This window comes from Pteropus alecto, unplaced genomic scaffold (assembly GCF_000325575.1).
Source record: "Pteropus alecto unplaced genomic scaffold, ASM32557v1 scaffold134, whole genome shotgun sequence".
Classification (NCBI taxonomy): Eukaryota; Metazoa; Chordata; class Mammalia; order Chiroptera; family Pteropodidae; genus Pteropus; species Pteropus alecto.
Window position 1 is genome coordinate 12930751 of NW_006436283.1, and position 14015 is coordinate 12944765.

At 34.9% G+C, this 14015-nt stretch overlaps 1 protein-coding gene across 6 annotated transcripts in view; it reads right to left on the reverse strand.

Annotated features, from left to right (window-relative positions):
• Positions 1–14015, reverse strand: part of TANC2 (tetratricopeptide repeat, ankyrin repeat and coiled-coil containing 2) — a 293951-nt gene that overhangs the window by 200557 nt on the left and 79379 nt on the right. For all 6 annotated transcript variants that reach the window (XM_006912329.2, XM_025047068.1, XM_025047067.1 and 3 more), the window contains exon 3: positions 12186–12257. In XM_006912329.2, the coding sequence (XP_006912391.1) occupies positions 12186–12257 (72 nt within the window). The remainder of the gene's footprint in view (positions 1–12185; positions 12258–14015) is intronic.

Here is a 14015-nt window from a genome sequence, read left to right on the forward strand (position 1 = left end):
ATGAGATGCAGATAGAAGGGAATCTTATAGTGAGATAACGTCTATGGATGTAATCTGTGTGAAAAAGCCTTTAGAGAGAGTACTAATCTTATTTTGAAGGAGAGAAATTATAGAGGAGAGACAAATGATGAATGCAAGGATTGTAAGAAAGCCTTCAGTAACTACTATTTCCATTAGAGACATGGGAGATTTCAAAATGAAGAGAAACGTCAAATAATTTCAGAGCAGGACGGCATCTGGTCTTTAGTTATCCCCCAAATGTACGTGAGATGTCAGACTGAAGACAAACTTTATTAATGCAATCAAGTGTGGAAAATTCTTCAGAAACATCTCTAGTCTTGTGGTGCACTAAAGAATACATGCTGGGAAGAAACTCTATGAACACAAATACTTATAGGAAAGGCTTTTGCAGGATCACTCATTTTACTGCTCACCTGAGCATCCAACCACACTGGGGAGAAACTACAAATGCAATGACTGAGAAAAGCCATTAAGCTCACAATGCCAATGTGAATACGCATAAAAGAGAAACATTTTGACTATAATGAATTCAGAAAAGCCTTCAAAAAGTACTTTATTTAACATTACCGAACACATGAGTACATCCTGAAAAAAAAGTCTATGAATGCAACAACTGTGGGTAAGTTTTCAGAAGTCATTTATCCCATGGGAAAAATATGAGCACATACAAAGAAAGGAAACTGTATATATGTAATGAAAGTGAGAAAGGCTTCGACGATCCCTTTTGCCTTTACAGACACATGAGCATTAACACTGGAGAGGAACCTTACGAATACATATAATATGGGAAAGCCATCAACCCCTAATTTTCTCTTGTTCTATATAACAAAATTAATAGAAAGAAACGAATCATATGAGTATTTTACAAATACCAGCAAGGACATATATCTGAAAAACATGATTAGGTTCCAGTTTTATGAAAGACAGGATAAGCATATTCTACCTTTACTTGCCCACTGAATACAACTATAAACCCTTGAAAACATGAGTAAAGCTCACTTCCAGTTTTCTGAGAGAGAGGGGAAAAAAATTCAACGGAAAAGTACTGGTGAAGTTCACAGTCCAGGGGCACAGACTTACTAAAAGACTGTGACCTAATCATAGGACTGTAGAACGCTTCCCCTCTCCCACATCTTACCCTTCCATTACTATTTACCACAGTTCATTTCACCCAGTACATCACGTCCACTTTTCAACAGAAACTCACATATTAAAAAGTACACAAAAAAGCAAAATACACAATCTGAAGAGACAGAACATACATCAGAACCAGAACCAGAACCAGATATGGCAGGGATGTTGGAATTATCGGAGAGTGAATTTAAATACTTAGGTATAATTCTGACAACATATGTACAAGATCCCCGTGAAAAAAACTATAAAACTCTGACGGAAGAAATCAAAAATCTAAATAGATGAAGAGATAGTCCATGTACATGAATATGAAGAATCAATATTGTCAAAATGTCAGTTCTTCCCAAATTGATCTAACAGACTTGATGCAATTCCAAATAAATCCTAGGAAGTTATTTTGTTGGTATCAACAAACTGATTCTAATGTTTACATGGAGAGGCAAAAGACCCAGAATAGTCAACTCAATATTTGAAGTGGAAGAACAAAGATAGAGGCCTGACACTACTCAACTTCAAAACTTATAATAAAGCTACAGTGATCAAGGTGGTGTGGTACTGTGAAAGAATAAACAAAAAGATCAATGGAACAGAATAAAGAGCCCGGAAACAGGCCCACACAGTTAACTGATCTTTAACAAAGGAGCAAAGAGGCAATACAATAGAGAAAAGATAGTCTTTTTAACAAATGGTGCTGGGACAGCTGGACATCCACATTAAGAAAAAAATGAATCTAAAAAAAGACCTTATCGTCCTTCACAAAAGAATAACTCAAAATGAATCATATACTTAAATATAATATGCAAAACTATAAAACTCCTAGCAGATAACATAAAAGAAAATCTAGACGACCCTAGGGTATGGCAGTGACTTTTTAGATACAAACCTAAAGGCATGATCCATGAAAGAAATAACTGACAAACTAGACTTCATTAAAATTTTTAAATTCTCTATGAAGGACACTGTCAAGAGCATAAGAAAAGCCTCAGATTGGGAGAAAATATGTGCAAAAGATGTATTTGATAAAGAGATGTTATCAAAAATACACAAACTCGACAACAAGAAAATGTTAAAACACAGGCAAAAGATGTCAACAGACATCTCACCAAAGACAGTATATAGATGGCAAAAAAAAGCATATGAAGAGATAGTCCACATTTTATGTCATTAAAGAAGTTCAAATTAAAACAATGAGTTACCACTACACAACTATTAGAATGGCCAAAATCCAAAAAACTGATGCGAATGCTGACAAGGATGTGGAACAACAGGAAGTCTCATTCATTGCTGGTGGGAATACAAAATGGTCAAACCACTTCAGAAGACAGTATGGCAGTTCCTTATAAAACATACTCTTACCTTACAATCCAGCAATCATGTTCCTTGATATTTACCCAAATGACTTGAAAACTTATATCCACACAAAAACCTGCACATGGATGTTCACAGCAATTTATCATTGCCAAACTTGGACACAACCAAGATGTCCTTCAGTAGGTGAAGTGGATGTATGGCACACCCAGACAATGAAATACTGTCAGTGCTATGAAGAAATGAGCTATATCATACCATAAAAAGACATAGAGGAACCTTAAATGCATATTGCTAAGTAAAAGAAGCCAACTGGAGAAAGGTACATACTGTATAATTCCAACTGTATAACATTCTGGAAAAGGCAAAACTATAGAAAACATAAAAAGATCAGTGGTTTCCAGGGATTGGGGAATGGAAAAATCCTCAAGAGTATAGAGGATTTTTAGGGCAGTGAAATTATTCTTTATGATACTATAATGGTGGATACATGTCATTATACATTTGTCAAAACCCACAGAATACACAACATCAAGAGTGAACCCTACTGTAAACTATGAACGTTGAGTGATAATGATGTATCAATGTAGGTTCATCTATTTTAACAAATGCACCACTGTGGTGGAGAAGGCTGTGCAAATGTGGGTGCAAGAGGCATAAAAGTGAGTGGAATTCTTTGTACTTTCCACTCAATTTTACTGTGAACCTAAAACTATTCTAAAATATAATCTATTTTTTAAAAATGTAAATACACAAGCAAAAACAAACAAAAATGGATGCACAGAGTAGCTATCTGAGGGTTGTGAAAATAAACAGTAGTGGCAGATTGGGAAGGGAACACAGAATATGGAGTTCCACTGAAGTGGTGGCAAGTTGACCATGTTTTTTCCTCAGGTATCGCCTGGCCTGGACTCAAAGGAGCTCAAAACTCAAGTGTACACTAGGTAAGAGAAAGCTCCAAGAAAGTACCTCCCTTGCTGGTGAGGAGCAGGAGAGAGGGCCCTTACTGGTCTGAGAGACCAGGGGAAATCCTTCTCTTTTTTTTCCCTTCTCTTCTATCCCAGTCTCCGGGAGACTCGATGACTGCAGCAGCACACGGATGGTACTGGCGACGGGGCAGAAACTTAAAACTCTGAAAGAAAGGAACCTTTTTCTCGGACCCTAGGAACTGTGATCCGAAGAGTGTGAAGCAAATCCTCACTGCTTTTTCCCCTCTCCCTGTCCTGTTATTGTTTGATCTGGATACAGACACAGTTGCAGGAACTGAACAGCAAAACAGGAAAACTAAGGCCCATGTTTTTTAGCCCAAGTATGGGAAAGGAGGGCTTGGGGAGGTGGAAAGTGTTGGTGAGATTGGGATAAAGAGGGATAGCAAAGAAAACAATCCCATCAAGTCATATATGAACTTCTGGGCTCACCTCTGAACTCTGCATGCAAGGATCTGACCCTAAACAGCATACCACAGACTTTGAGAACAGACCAACAAGATACCACCACTCTAGTCTCGGAATGGATCCTGGGTCCCATATGCGTGACTGATCTGAATGGTACTGCAAATGCTTAGAAAACTGAACTGACACATTTAAACCACAGCTCCCAGAAGGCAGGTAGGAAACTGTGCCCTAAACATAATTTGGTCGACTGGGCAATGACATACACACAAAAAAATCAACATGCTCCTTGGGTTTTAAATAAAACCCAGGGTCTCTTTTCATAATATTAGAAATGTCCAGGATATAATCCAAAATTATATGGCATATGAAGAAATAGGAAAATCTCAACTTGAGAAGAAAAAGTCAATAAACAGATGTCATTCCTGAGATTATACAGATGTTAGAATTAAAAACTAAAGACCTTAAAGCAACTATTACAACAATGCTTCAATAAGTAAAGGCAGACATTCTTGAAAAAAAAAATAGAGATGGAAAGTCTCAAAATCTGGTGTGCATTTTACACATACAACACATCTCCCTTCAGACTAGCCACCTTTCAAGTACTCAATAACCACATGTAGCCAAAGACCATATTGTACAATGAAGTTCCTAGACCTATACGCAGAATCAAGTGCCATCAGCTTCTAGAGTATAAGGTAAAAAGTATGATCCAATCACTAAACACTGGAAATATCAAAGGTGATGACTCTTATTATATTCCCATTCAACTAATCTATGTGGGCTATACAGAAGATAGACAAAACTTGGAGAATGACAGTGAATTTTTGTAACTTATTCAGGTATGACTCCCAGTGGTGCTGTTTTAGATGTGTTTTCATTGCTAAAGCAAACAAACATATCTCTGGCATCTAGTTTGTAGCTACTGACCTGAGAATGAGATCCTCATAAGCAATATACATTCAGCTGTCAGGGTCAGCTATACATTTTCACTGTCCTATATTCATCCTACTAGTCCTCCTGCTCTAGGTAACATTCTAATCCATAGACCTTAACATTTCCATTTCATAGGGCATGAGGCTGGTCCACTACACTGATAATTTCATGCTGATTAGACTTGATGAACAGGAAGCAACAACTAATGTAGATACTATGGTAAAACACATGCATGCCGGAGTGTGGGAAATACATCCCACAAAAACTCAGAGGTCTTCCACATCAGTGAAATTTCTATGAGCCCTACGGTCTTGAGCAATCCAAGATAGCCCTTCCAAGGCGAAGAAGTTGCTGCACCTACTCTCTCTTACTACTGAGAAAAATGTAAAACACCCCTTGGCTTTTTGAAGCAACCTGTACCTCATCTGGGTATGCTACTATGAACCACTTACCAAGACTCTGGATGTGAGAAAGGCCCAGATCAACAGAAGGCTCTGAAACAAGTATGGGCTGCTGTGAAAGCTGCTTTGCCACTTGGCTTATATATTTCCACCACCAGATTCAATGTTGCTTGAAGTACCTGTGGCAGATACGAATCTTGTATGGTGCTTACTGAAGAACTTCAGATGAATCTCAGGGTAGAGCTCTAGTATTGTATTTAAAAACTATGGCATCCTGTGCAAATAACTATTATCCTTTTTTTGGAAAAACAGCTTTTAGCTTGCCACAGGGCCTCAGAACAAATGGTTGACCATGGACCCCATGTTATCATGTGATCTGGGTAGCCCATTGTGAACTAAGTATTGTTGAACCAACAAAACAATATGGTTGGTGTGTACAGCAGCACTTCATCATCAAAAGGAAGAGGTGTACATTAGATCAGGCTTGAGCAGGTCCTGAAGGCCTGCATGAGCAAGTGGCCCAGATGCCCAAGGTTCCCACTCTTACTGTATCTCAATCTGGACATATCTGATCTCATGGAGAATTATCTGTGACCATCCCACTGGGGGCAAAAAAAATCAGGCTTGTTTACTGATAGCTCTACATGATAACATGCAGACAACAACACTACCGCCCCACTCTAGGGTAGTCTTGAAGGACAGTGACAAAGGGAAACCCTTCCAGTGGCAGAAATTGGCCAGGGTACTTAGTTGTTCATTTTTGCCTGGAAGAAGAGATGACAAAGGTACTGTCCTATATTGACTCGTAGACAGTGTTTAATGGTATGACTGGATACTCAGGGATTTGGAACGATTAAAAAAACTGATGAAATGTCAATTTGAGGATGAGATATATGGACAGACCTCTTTGAAAGAGCAAACAGTATGACATAATTTGTGTTCCAAATGAATGCTTATCAAAAAGCAAACTCTGTAGAGAAGATGCTTAATAACCCAGTAAATAAGATAACCTGTGTGGGGGCACTCGGCCAGTCTCTTTACCCAGCTGCTCTTTCCTTGCCCAATGGATTCATTAACAAAGAGGCCAGTGATGGAATTTATACATGAGCTCAGCACTATGGACTTCACTCACCAAGCCCAATCTGACTATAGCCACAATGGAGTGTCCAACCTGTCAACAGTCCATGAATGCTGCATGCTCTGGGGAAGAGGTAGAGAGATGCCCCCAATATATGGTACCATTCGTGGGATGGTCAGCCAGTCATCTCTCTACTCATTTCTAGCCCCTGGTGATTTCCCCTTCCTTCTTAATAAATCAACTATGAATTTAAAATAAATATTGTTCATAATGTGAAGGTTTTCAGGTTATCTCAGTCTGCCCCCTTGTGGGAACCAGCTCTTCAATCTCTCACTGGGAATAAAACTTATTAAATCCAAACTTCACCTCAAATGAAGCAAAACAAAAAATATATTTGCTCGATTATAATTTTACCCCAGGCTTTACTAATAGGTTCCCCTCCTTATCCTTTATTATCCAACTGTTTATAACCTTTCATTAAAATATTTATTTTTTCAAAGAGGTTTTTAATGATTTTTACCTCTTGCCAGAAAAATTCAGATAAGAATATTCTAAATCAAAATATTTCTACATATTTAACATATCTTTCCCAACCTTTCTAGTTGCCATGATTTTATTCCTTTTCTTTCATAAATATGGATAAGCAAGGAGTGATCTGTACAAGGCTTCTAAGTGTTAAGTAGGCTGATTATCATAATACTAAGTGGGAAACTTTATATGTCCTGACATAAAATGTTCTTGGGGTTTGCACAGACCAAGAGTTTAAGATGTTACTAAATTATTATGAATCACTTTGAAAATATGAACACTCATACACAAATGAGGAAATGGTGGAATAAATAATGGGTTATTTATGTTACCAACCATTATACAGATTTTTAAGAAATCAGAATTTCAGTATGTGCTGGAAGAGACAGCCATACTATACTGTGAATTGGGAAAGAACAGAACTAAAATTGCATTTTATTTTTTAAAAATTCAAAATAATACACACTCATATCCTTGCACATGCCAGTATGAGTTCAGTGACACATCCCCAGCACCCCAAGATAATAAGAAATTGTTGGCTAGAGGCCCAATTTCAAGTTTAATTTTATGGAAAAAGATTGTTACACAAAGAACAATCAACGAGAAGCTAAATATCTGAAGAAATACAGTACTAGAAATAAAGACACTTTAGAAGAATTTATCATTTAAGGGTGGATCTTTTTTTCTAAGTCTTATTCAACCACCAACAAACAAATTTGTATTTTAAGTATTGGAATGGAAATACATGCTACTAACAAGACTGATTTGAATAAAACTTTGGGTGTAGATCAGTTTAAAGTCTGAACCATTTTTCTATTGAAAATAATACCTATTTCACAGTATTATTCTGACAAATAAATGAGAATTATGTGAAAGCACTTAACCCAGAGCCTGACACATATACATTATTAAATGTTATGTTTATTTTCTTTATTCCTAAAGCAATCTGTTAAAAGCTTAATTATTTTTTTTATAATGATAAACTACTAAAACAACAAAATAGTTTTGTACATCAATGATGCCATTCCCAGAGGCCACTATACTCTTACATTAAGATAAAGAAATTATATACTGAAGTAATTTTCCTTATCATTCTATATATAATAAAACACTGTTGGCTTAATAAATCTTTTTGTTTATGTTTTGTGCTCTTATTAAAACAAATCAAATCATATATTGGACAATATCAATTGGACAATAAACTATGTATGTTGGCAAGAATGGAAATAATAAGTCAGGACACTATAGTAGTAAAGAAGAAATGATGGTAGTTCAGACTGAAGTAGCAACAATATGGATAATGTGGAAAAGACAGAAAATGTATTTTTAAGAAAAAATCTTAAAGCATTATAAAATTAAACAAAAAACAAACAATGGAGGAGACATGTTAAGAAATCCATGGAAGACAGAAACTAGATACAAATGGACTGAGGAAATTATAGCCCAGAGCATGCATAGGAGGATAACTTAAAGATGAGTGTGTTTCCGGGTCTGTTTTAAGCTCAGAAGCAATAGATACAAGGAGCAGAAAGTGCCAAGGGGTAGTGATCTGAATGAGTGGGGTGGGATGTGATTCAGTGCAAGTAGTCTGGCCATCTCCCATCGCCTACATTTGATAAGCAGAAGACAAAAGAGGTCTCTGCCCCTAAACTAGAGCAGTGAGTGTGGGTATGTCTGAGTCAGAATCCAGTGAACCTGAGAAAGAGACCAGAGCTGATCTAGCTAGTTAACACACAGAGGCGAGTGCCCATGCTCAAAGGATAAGACACCTCACCAGACACCATACCTTACATGTCTATTATTATTAGTGGAAAAGTGATAGAAACTGTGTCCACAATCAGGTAGAGCAGTTTATTAGGTACTGTGTACCTATGTAGGTATATTAGTTGTTTACAATTAGTGTTTGTTCTGAACAGACTGCTGTCTGTTCTGGTTGGTTGATATTTATGGCATACTAATTATTAAATATTTTGAAAATCATCCCTCCAGACAGGCAAACACAAAGTATAATGAAATGAAAGGGCTCTGGTTCTGCGTTAAGATGGAGTAAGCACACTCCACCTTGACTGATACAACTAAAACCCCTGAATGTAACCGAAAACCTGGACATAATGATGGGGCAGCAATCTGAGGGCTCAAGAGAAATTTACAGCACTACAATTCCTGTATTAGGAAACTTCCAGTGTCATTGACCTCAGCTTCTACATTAAGTACCTAGAAAAAGAAGAGAAAACTAAATCCAAAGCAGAGAGAAGAAAGGAAATAATAAAGAACAAAAACAGAAATCAATGAAATAAAAAATAGGAAAGTAGTAACAGAAAACAGAATGAAAACAGAAACTGATTCTTTGAGAGCAGTAAAACTGATATAGCTCTATACAGAATGATCAAGACAAGAAATACCCAAATTATCAATATCAATAATGAGAGAAGTGACTCCACTACAGACTCTATAGATTTTAAAAGGTCACTCAAGAAACAAGATGATTCGAATAGCCCTAAATTAATTAAATAAATTTAATTTGTATTTTAAAAGTTTCCCACAAAGAAAATTCCAGGCCCAGATGGCTTCCCTAAGAAATTCTATCAAACATTTAAAGATGAAGTAATAGCAATTCTATACAAAATATTCCAGGAAATTAAAGAGGAGGAAATACTTCTGAACTTTCAACTAATTCTATGAGGCCAGCATTACCCTGATACCAAATCAGACAAAGACATTTCAGACTAGAAAACTACAGGTCAATATCCCACGTGAACATAGATGCAAAAATAATTAAAATTGCCTTAGCAAATCAAATCCATTAGCTGTACAGAGACAGGTCATACAGTCCAGATTTGCTCATCCCGCTTCAGAGCACCACATTCCAATCATAATGGTCCAAATCAAATAATGAAAATATTAGAATAAACTGAAGTAAACTGATAAGGTTTACTAGTGGAGGTGACTGGCATGGACATTAGCTACGTGACACCCTGTCCGAAGGACTGAGGACTTACTCTAACATCTCCTTTCCTACACATTGTTTTACCTTGAGTTTAGATTTTTTTTCACTTATTATTTTATGTATCACCAATTCAAACCTGAGCCTTATGTCTAAATCTTTCCTAAGGATAATTAAACACATGAGGTTTCTATCGATCTCATTTCTGAGGAGGACTCTTCTGGAGGTTTCTAACCTATTCCAGTTTAGTCTAGTTGCCCTCTGTCCTTGTCTTTTCGTTGTCATCCTGAAGATTTCACCTTTCTCCTTTGTTAAATTTCCTATTTCCTGTAACCTATTTCTTTGTTCTATTTGACTTTCTATTCATTTTTTATTTTTTGACTTTCTATTTTTTTTATTTTTTGACTTTCTCATTTTGATGGATCACATCCTCCAACAGATTCTTAGGAAACAGTATAAAGCAGGCTAAAAAAATCCTTACGTGTTGTAAAACATCTTAATTTTATTCTTATACCTCATTAATAATTTCAGTGCATATGAAATACTAATGTTAAAATTATTTTCCTTTAGAATTTTGAAAGTGATGCTCCATTTTTCATTCAGTTTCTAATGCTACCAATGAGAAGTCCAAAGCTGATTGATTACTATTGCCTTGTATATGACAAGTCTATTTCTTCTTTGGTCCAATGATTTGAAATTTCACCATAGTATACATCTTAGTTTGTGTTTATATTCACCCACTGTACTGAGCACTCGGTAAGCCTTTCAACCAGAAACTTCATGTTCTTTAAGTTCAAGAAAATTCTCTTGAATCATTTAGTTAATTGTTCCTTTCCTGTTATCTCCGTTCTTTCTTTTGGGAACAACTATTATTTGAATAGTGTAATTCCTGGACTGTTCTTGCTAAGTTTCTTAACACTTCTCGCTTCTTTTCTATAATTTGTCTTTTTGCTCAACTTTTCCAGAGATTTCTTCAACATTAATTTTCTAATACTTCTAACAAAGCTTTTGATCTCCTATCAGAATTTTAATGTCTAAAGCCTCTTTTAAAATCAGAATATTATTCTTTTATAGTATCTCCTTCTTGTTTCATGGTTGTATTATTTTTTCTTATTCCTTTGAGGCTGTTAATAATGGTTCTATTATTTTCCTCTGCAAAATTCGTTCTCTCCAAGCTCCTTTATTCTGTTTACTTTAATCTCTATCTTTCATACATTAGAGAGATTCTTTAAATATCTGGTAATCTTTGATTAGCTGCTTATATTTAAGAGAAAAGAACTAAAAGGCTGATTGGGAGCTTTGATAAATGGAGTGATCTAGCTGTTTATTTAAGGAATCTCTGATGACTATGTTTGTATGTCTTTTTAGTCAGATTCCTCAGAATGATTAAATATTAGTATAAATTAAAATTTCCAAATCAACCTGTATAAATTATTCCTTTTTATTGTGCAACAAACAATTTTAAAAATAGCATAATTCTAAAACCTGGGAAAAGCAAAGTTGGAAGAAAAAGGAAACAAGATTATGGAATAAATGAACCAGGAGCTTTGCCAGGATTGAAATACTGCATATTTGTAAACCTAAGCTTTGTTTTATTTGTAAGTAAAGCTTCTCTAAAAACGTAACTCAGTAATGACTGCCTGAAATGTTATATATTCACCAGTTTGGTTTCTCGATTCTCATTCTCTTAAGAGAGCACTTCATTCAACAATATTTTTTCTGTAACTACTATATATCAGGTTATTTATTTTTGGTACTGAAAATATAGCAATGAACAAATCAGACAAAAATGTCTGCAATCTTGGAACATTCATTCTGGTTTTGGACAGAGAAAATAAAATAAATACAAAGGTGATAAGTACTATGAAGAAAAAGGAAAGTGAAGATGCTAGTCATGCGATTTTAAATAAGTTAGTTAAGGAAGGCATAGCTGAAGACTTCACTGAAACAATATTTTTACCTACTTTGAAAGCTGTCACTTCAAAAAAATCAGTAAGAAGCCAATGATAATAAATTTTAAACAAAAAAAGGAAAATAAGATCTTAAGACAACAATCATAAACAAAAACTGTATCTCCTAAGAGAGATAAGACAACAAATACTGTATTGATAAAATTTTAAAAAGCCAGTGTGATAATACTCCAACAAATATTACTATTAAAAATTTACTTTTGGTTATATTCCAAAAGTGATATCCAGACATATACCTCAATGCTCCAAAATTACTTAAAACCTTAATGTCATTTTTAAAAAATGACATGAGACTTTCATTTTGTTTTATCTTAAACAAATGATATCATACAGCACTTTAAGATTGTAACATTTAAAGCCCTAGAATATCTAAAGTAGACCTGGCAAAAAACCCCAGTCCTCAGATTAAGTACTAGGAAGGAATAGCTGATATCTTTTCTTTTTAATTTAATAATAAATGTAATGAAAATTTACCTTGCCCAGAGCGGCTTTGGCGAGAGTCTACACTTGACTGTCTTCGATCCGGTGGTTCCTCGCTCCCTCCATCTGCATAAAATTAGAAAGAGAATAAGCAAATAGATCATGAAATTGATGTAATATCTTCTCTGGTTCTGCCTATATTTAAAACTACTGTACCTATCATTTATTTTCATTTCTTATCATTTCAATCATTAAAATATTTGAGGCTATTTCCTATATAAATCAAAGGTTCTTACCCTTATTTTTTGTGGGGATGGTTTACTCTCCCTTCTTAAAGTCTAAAGACAATGAAGATGTTCAAAAAAAAACTCATACATGTAGTCTACTTTGCATATAATGAAGCAATGTTATTGGCTCTAGAGTTCATTCACAGAATTCCTGTTTAGAAGTCTTGATTTAAAGCAATGCCTAAATTCATTAGAGCTGCTTATTTGTCTAAAGTACAACAAATAATTCCCAAGGCTATGTACTTTACTATAATAAAAATTACATTCACATGTATTATGAGTGATATTAATATATGAAAAAGCAATACAAATCAGAATCAGAAAAGCTCAGAAATGAGAAGAAAGAAACCAAGAATTAGAAATAAAACAAAAATCATTTCAGTAATAAAGACTAAACTATAAGAAACATAAGATCAAATAAACATAAGATCTTAAAAGAAACAGAAGGTAAAAGGATGAAAATCTTTAACAAAATTAAACAAAAGATTAAAAAGGATTTGCAAAAAGATGACAAGTATTGGAGATAAGCAAAGAAGATCCAGCATAAGGATAAAAATAGAAGTCATTAAAGATAAAACCAAAGTGAGAGAACAGAACAAATACTAAAAACTATAATTCAGAAAAGCCTTCCAGAAAAAAAAATGTGTGTATGTAATATATATAATTACATGTCTTTGTAAATACATGTATATGTACATACACATATATATACATAGATACATGAAACTACATATTAAAAGAGCACAATGTGTACTTGAGACAATCAACTTAGATCAATGCTCCTAGACATTGTCTACTAAAATGACTGTACTTTAAAGGAAAAAAAACATCCTTTGCGCATTTAGGCAAAAACATCACATGATTTATAAGGGAAAATAATAAAAGAAACTGGAATAATATATTTAAAGTACACAAAGAAAAAAATTTGAGCCAAAGATTGTACATCCAGTAAAATGTACCTTTAAGTATAAAGAGTAAAGACTAATTGTTATCAGCATGCAAAAATTCAGGGAGTATTGTTCCCATGATCACTTCCTAGCTCTAGTAGAGAACTAACTTTAGGCAATAAAAATGACTACAGAGACATCAAAATAAGGACTGGTGATGAAGAGTAAATATACAATTGATTGTAGAATTAAGACTAAATGAGAGTTTTTAAACGGAGAGATTACAATATGTAATGGGTATAAGGTCTGACAATGCAGATACTATACAACCATAAACAAATGGGGGAAGAAATGAAGAAAGTATAAATGAATGAAAAAAATTTAACTCATTTCAGTAATCAAAACTGGTGATAGTAATGCTTACAAACAGGGATAAAGCAAATGAGTAATTATGGGATACTCTAATGCCATCGTCTCCTTGAGAACCAGAATTCTCAGTGTAGAAGGAAGGAACTATAGAAATAACAACAGAATAAGTCACGTAAAAAATCTGTAGCACTGAATCTGTATTGGAAACATCAGTACAATCTTATGTCGCAGGTGTATCCTGGCTCAGCCCACTGAAAACGCCCAGACCAGGGACTGACCAAGTAGCGATAACCATCCCTAGTGCCCAAACTGTGATCTTGAAATGCAATTTTCCATTAAAA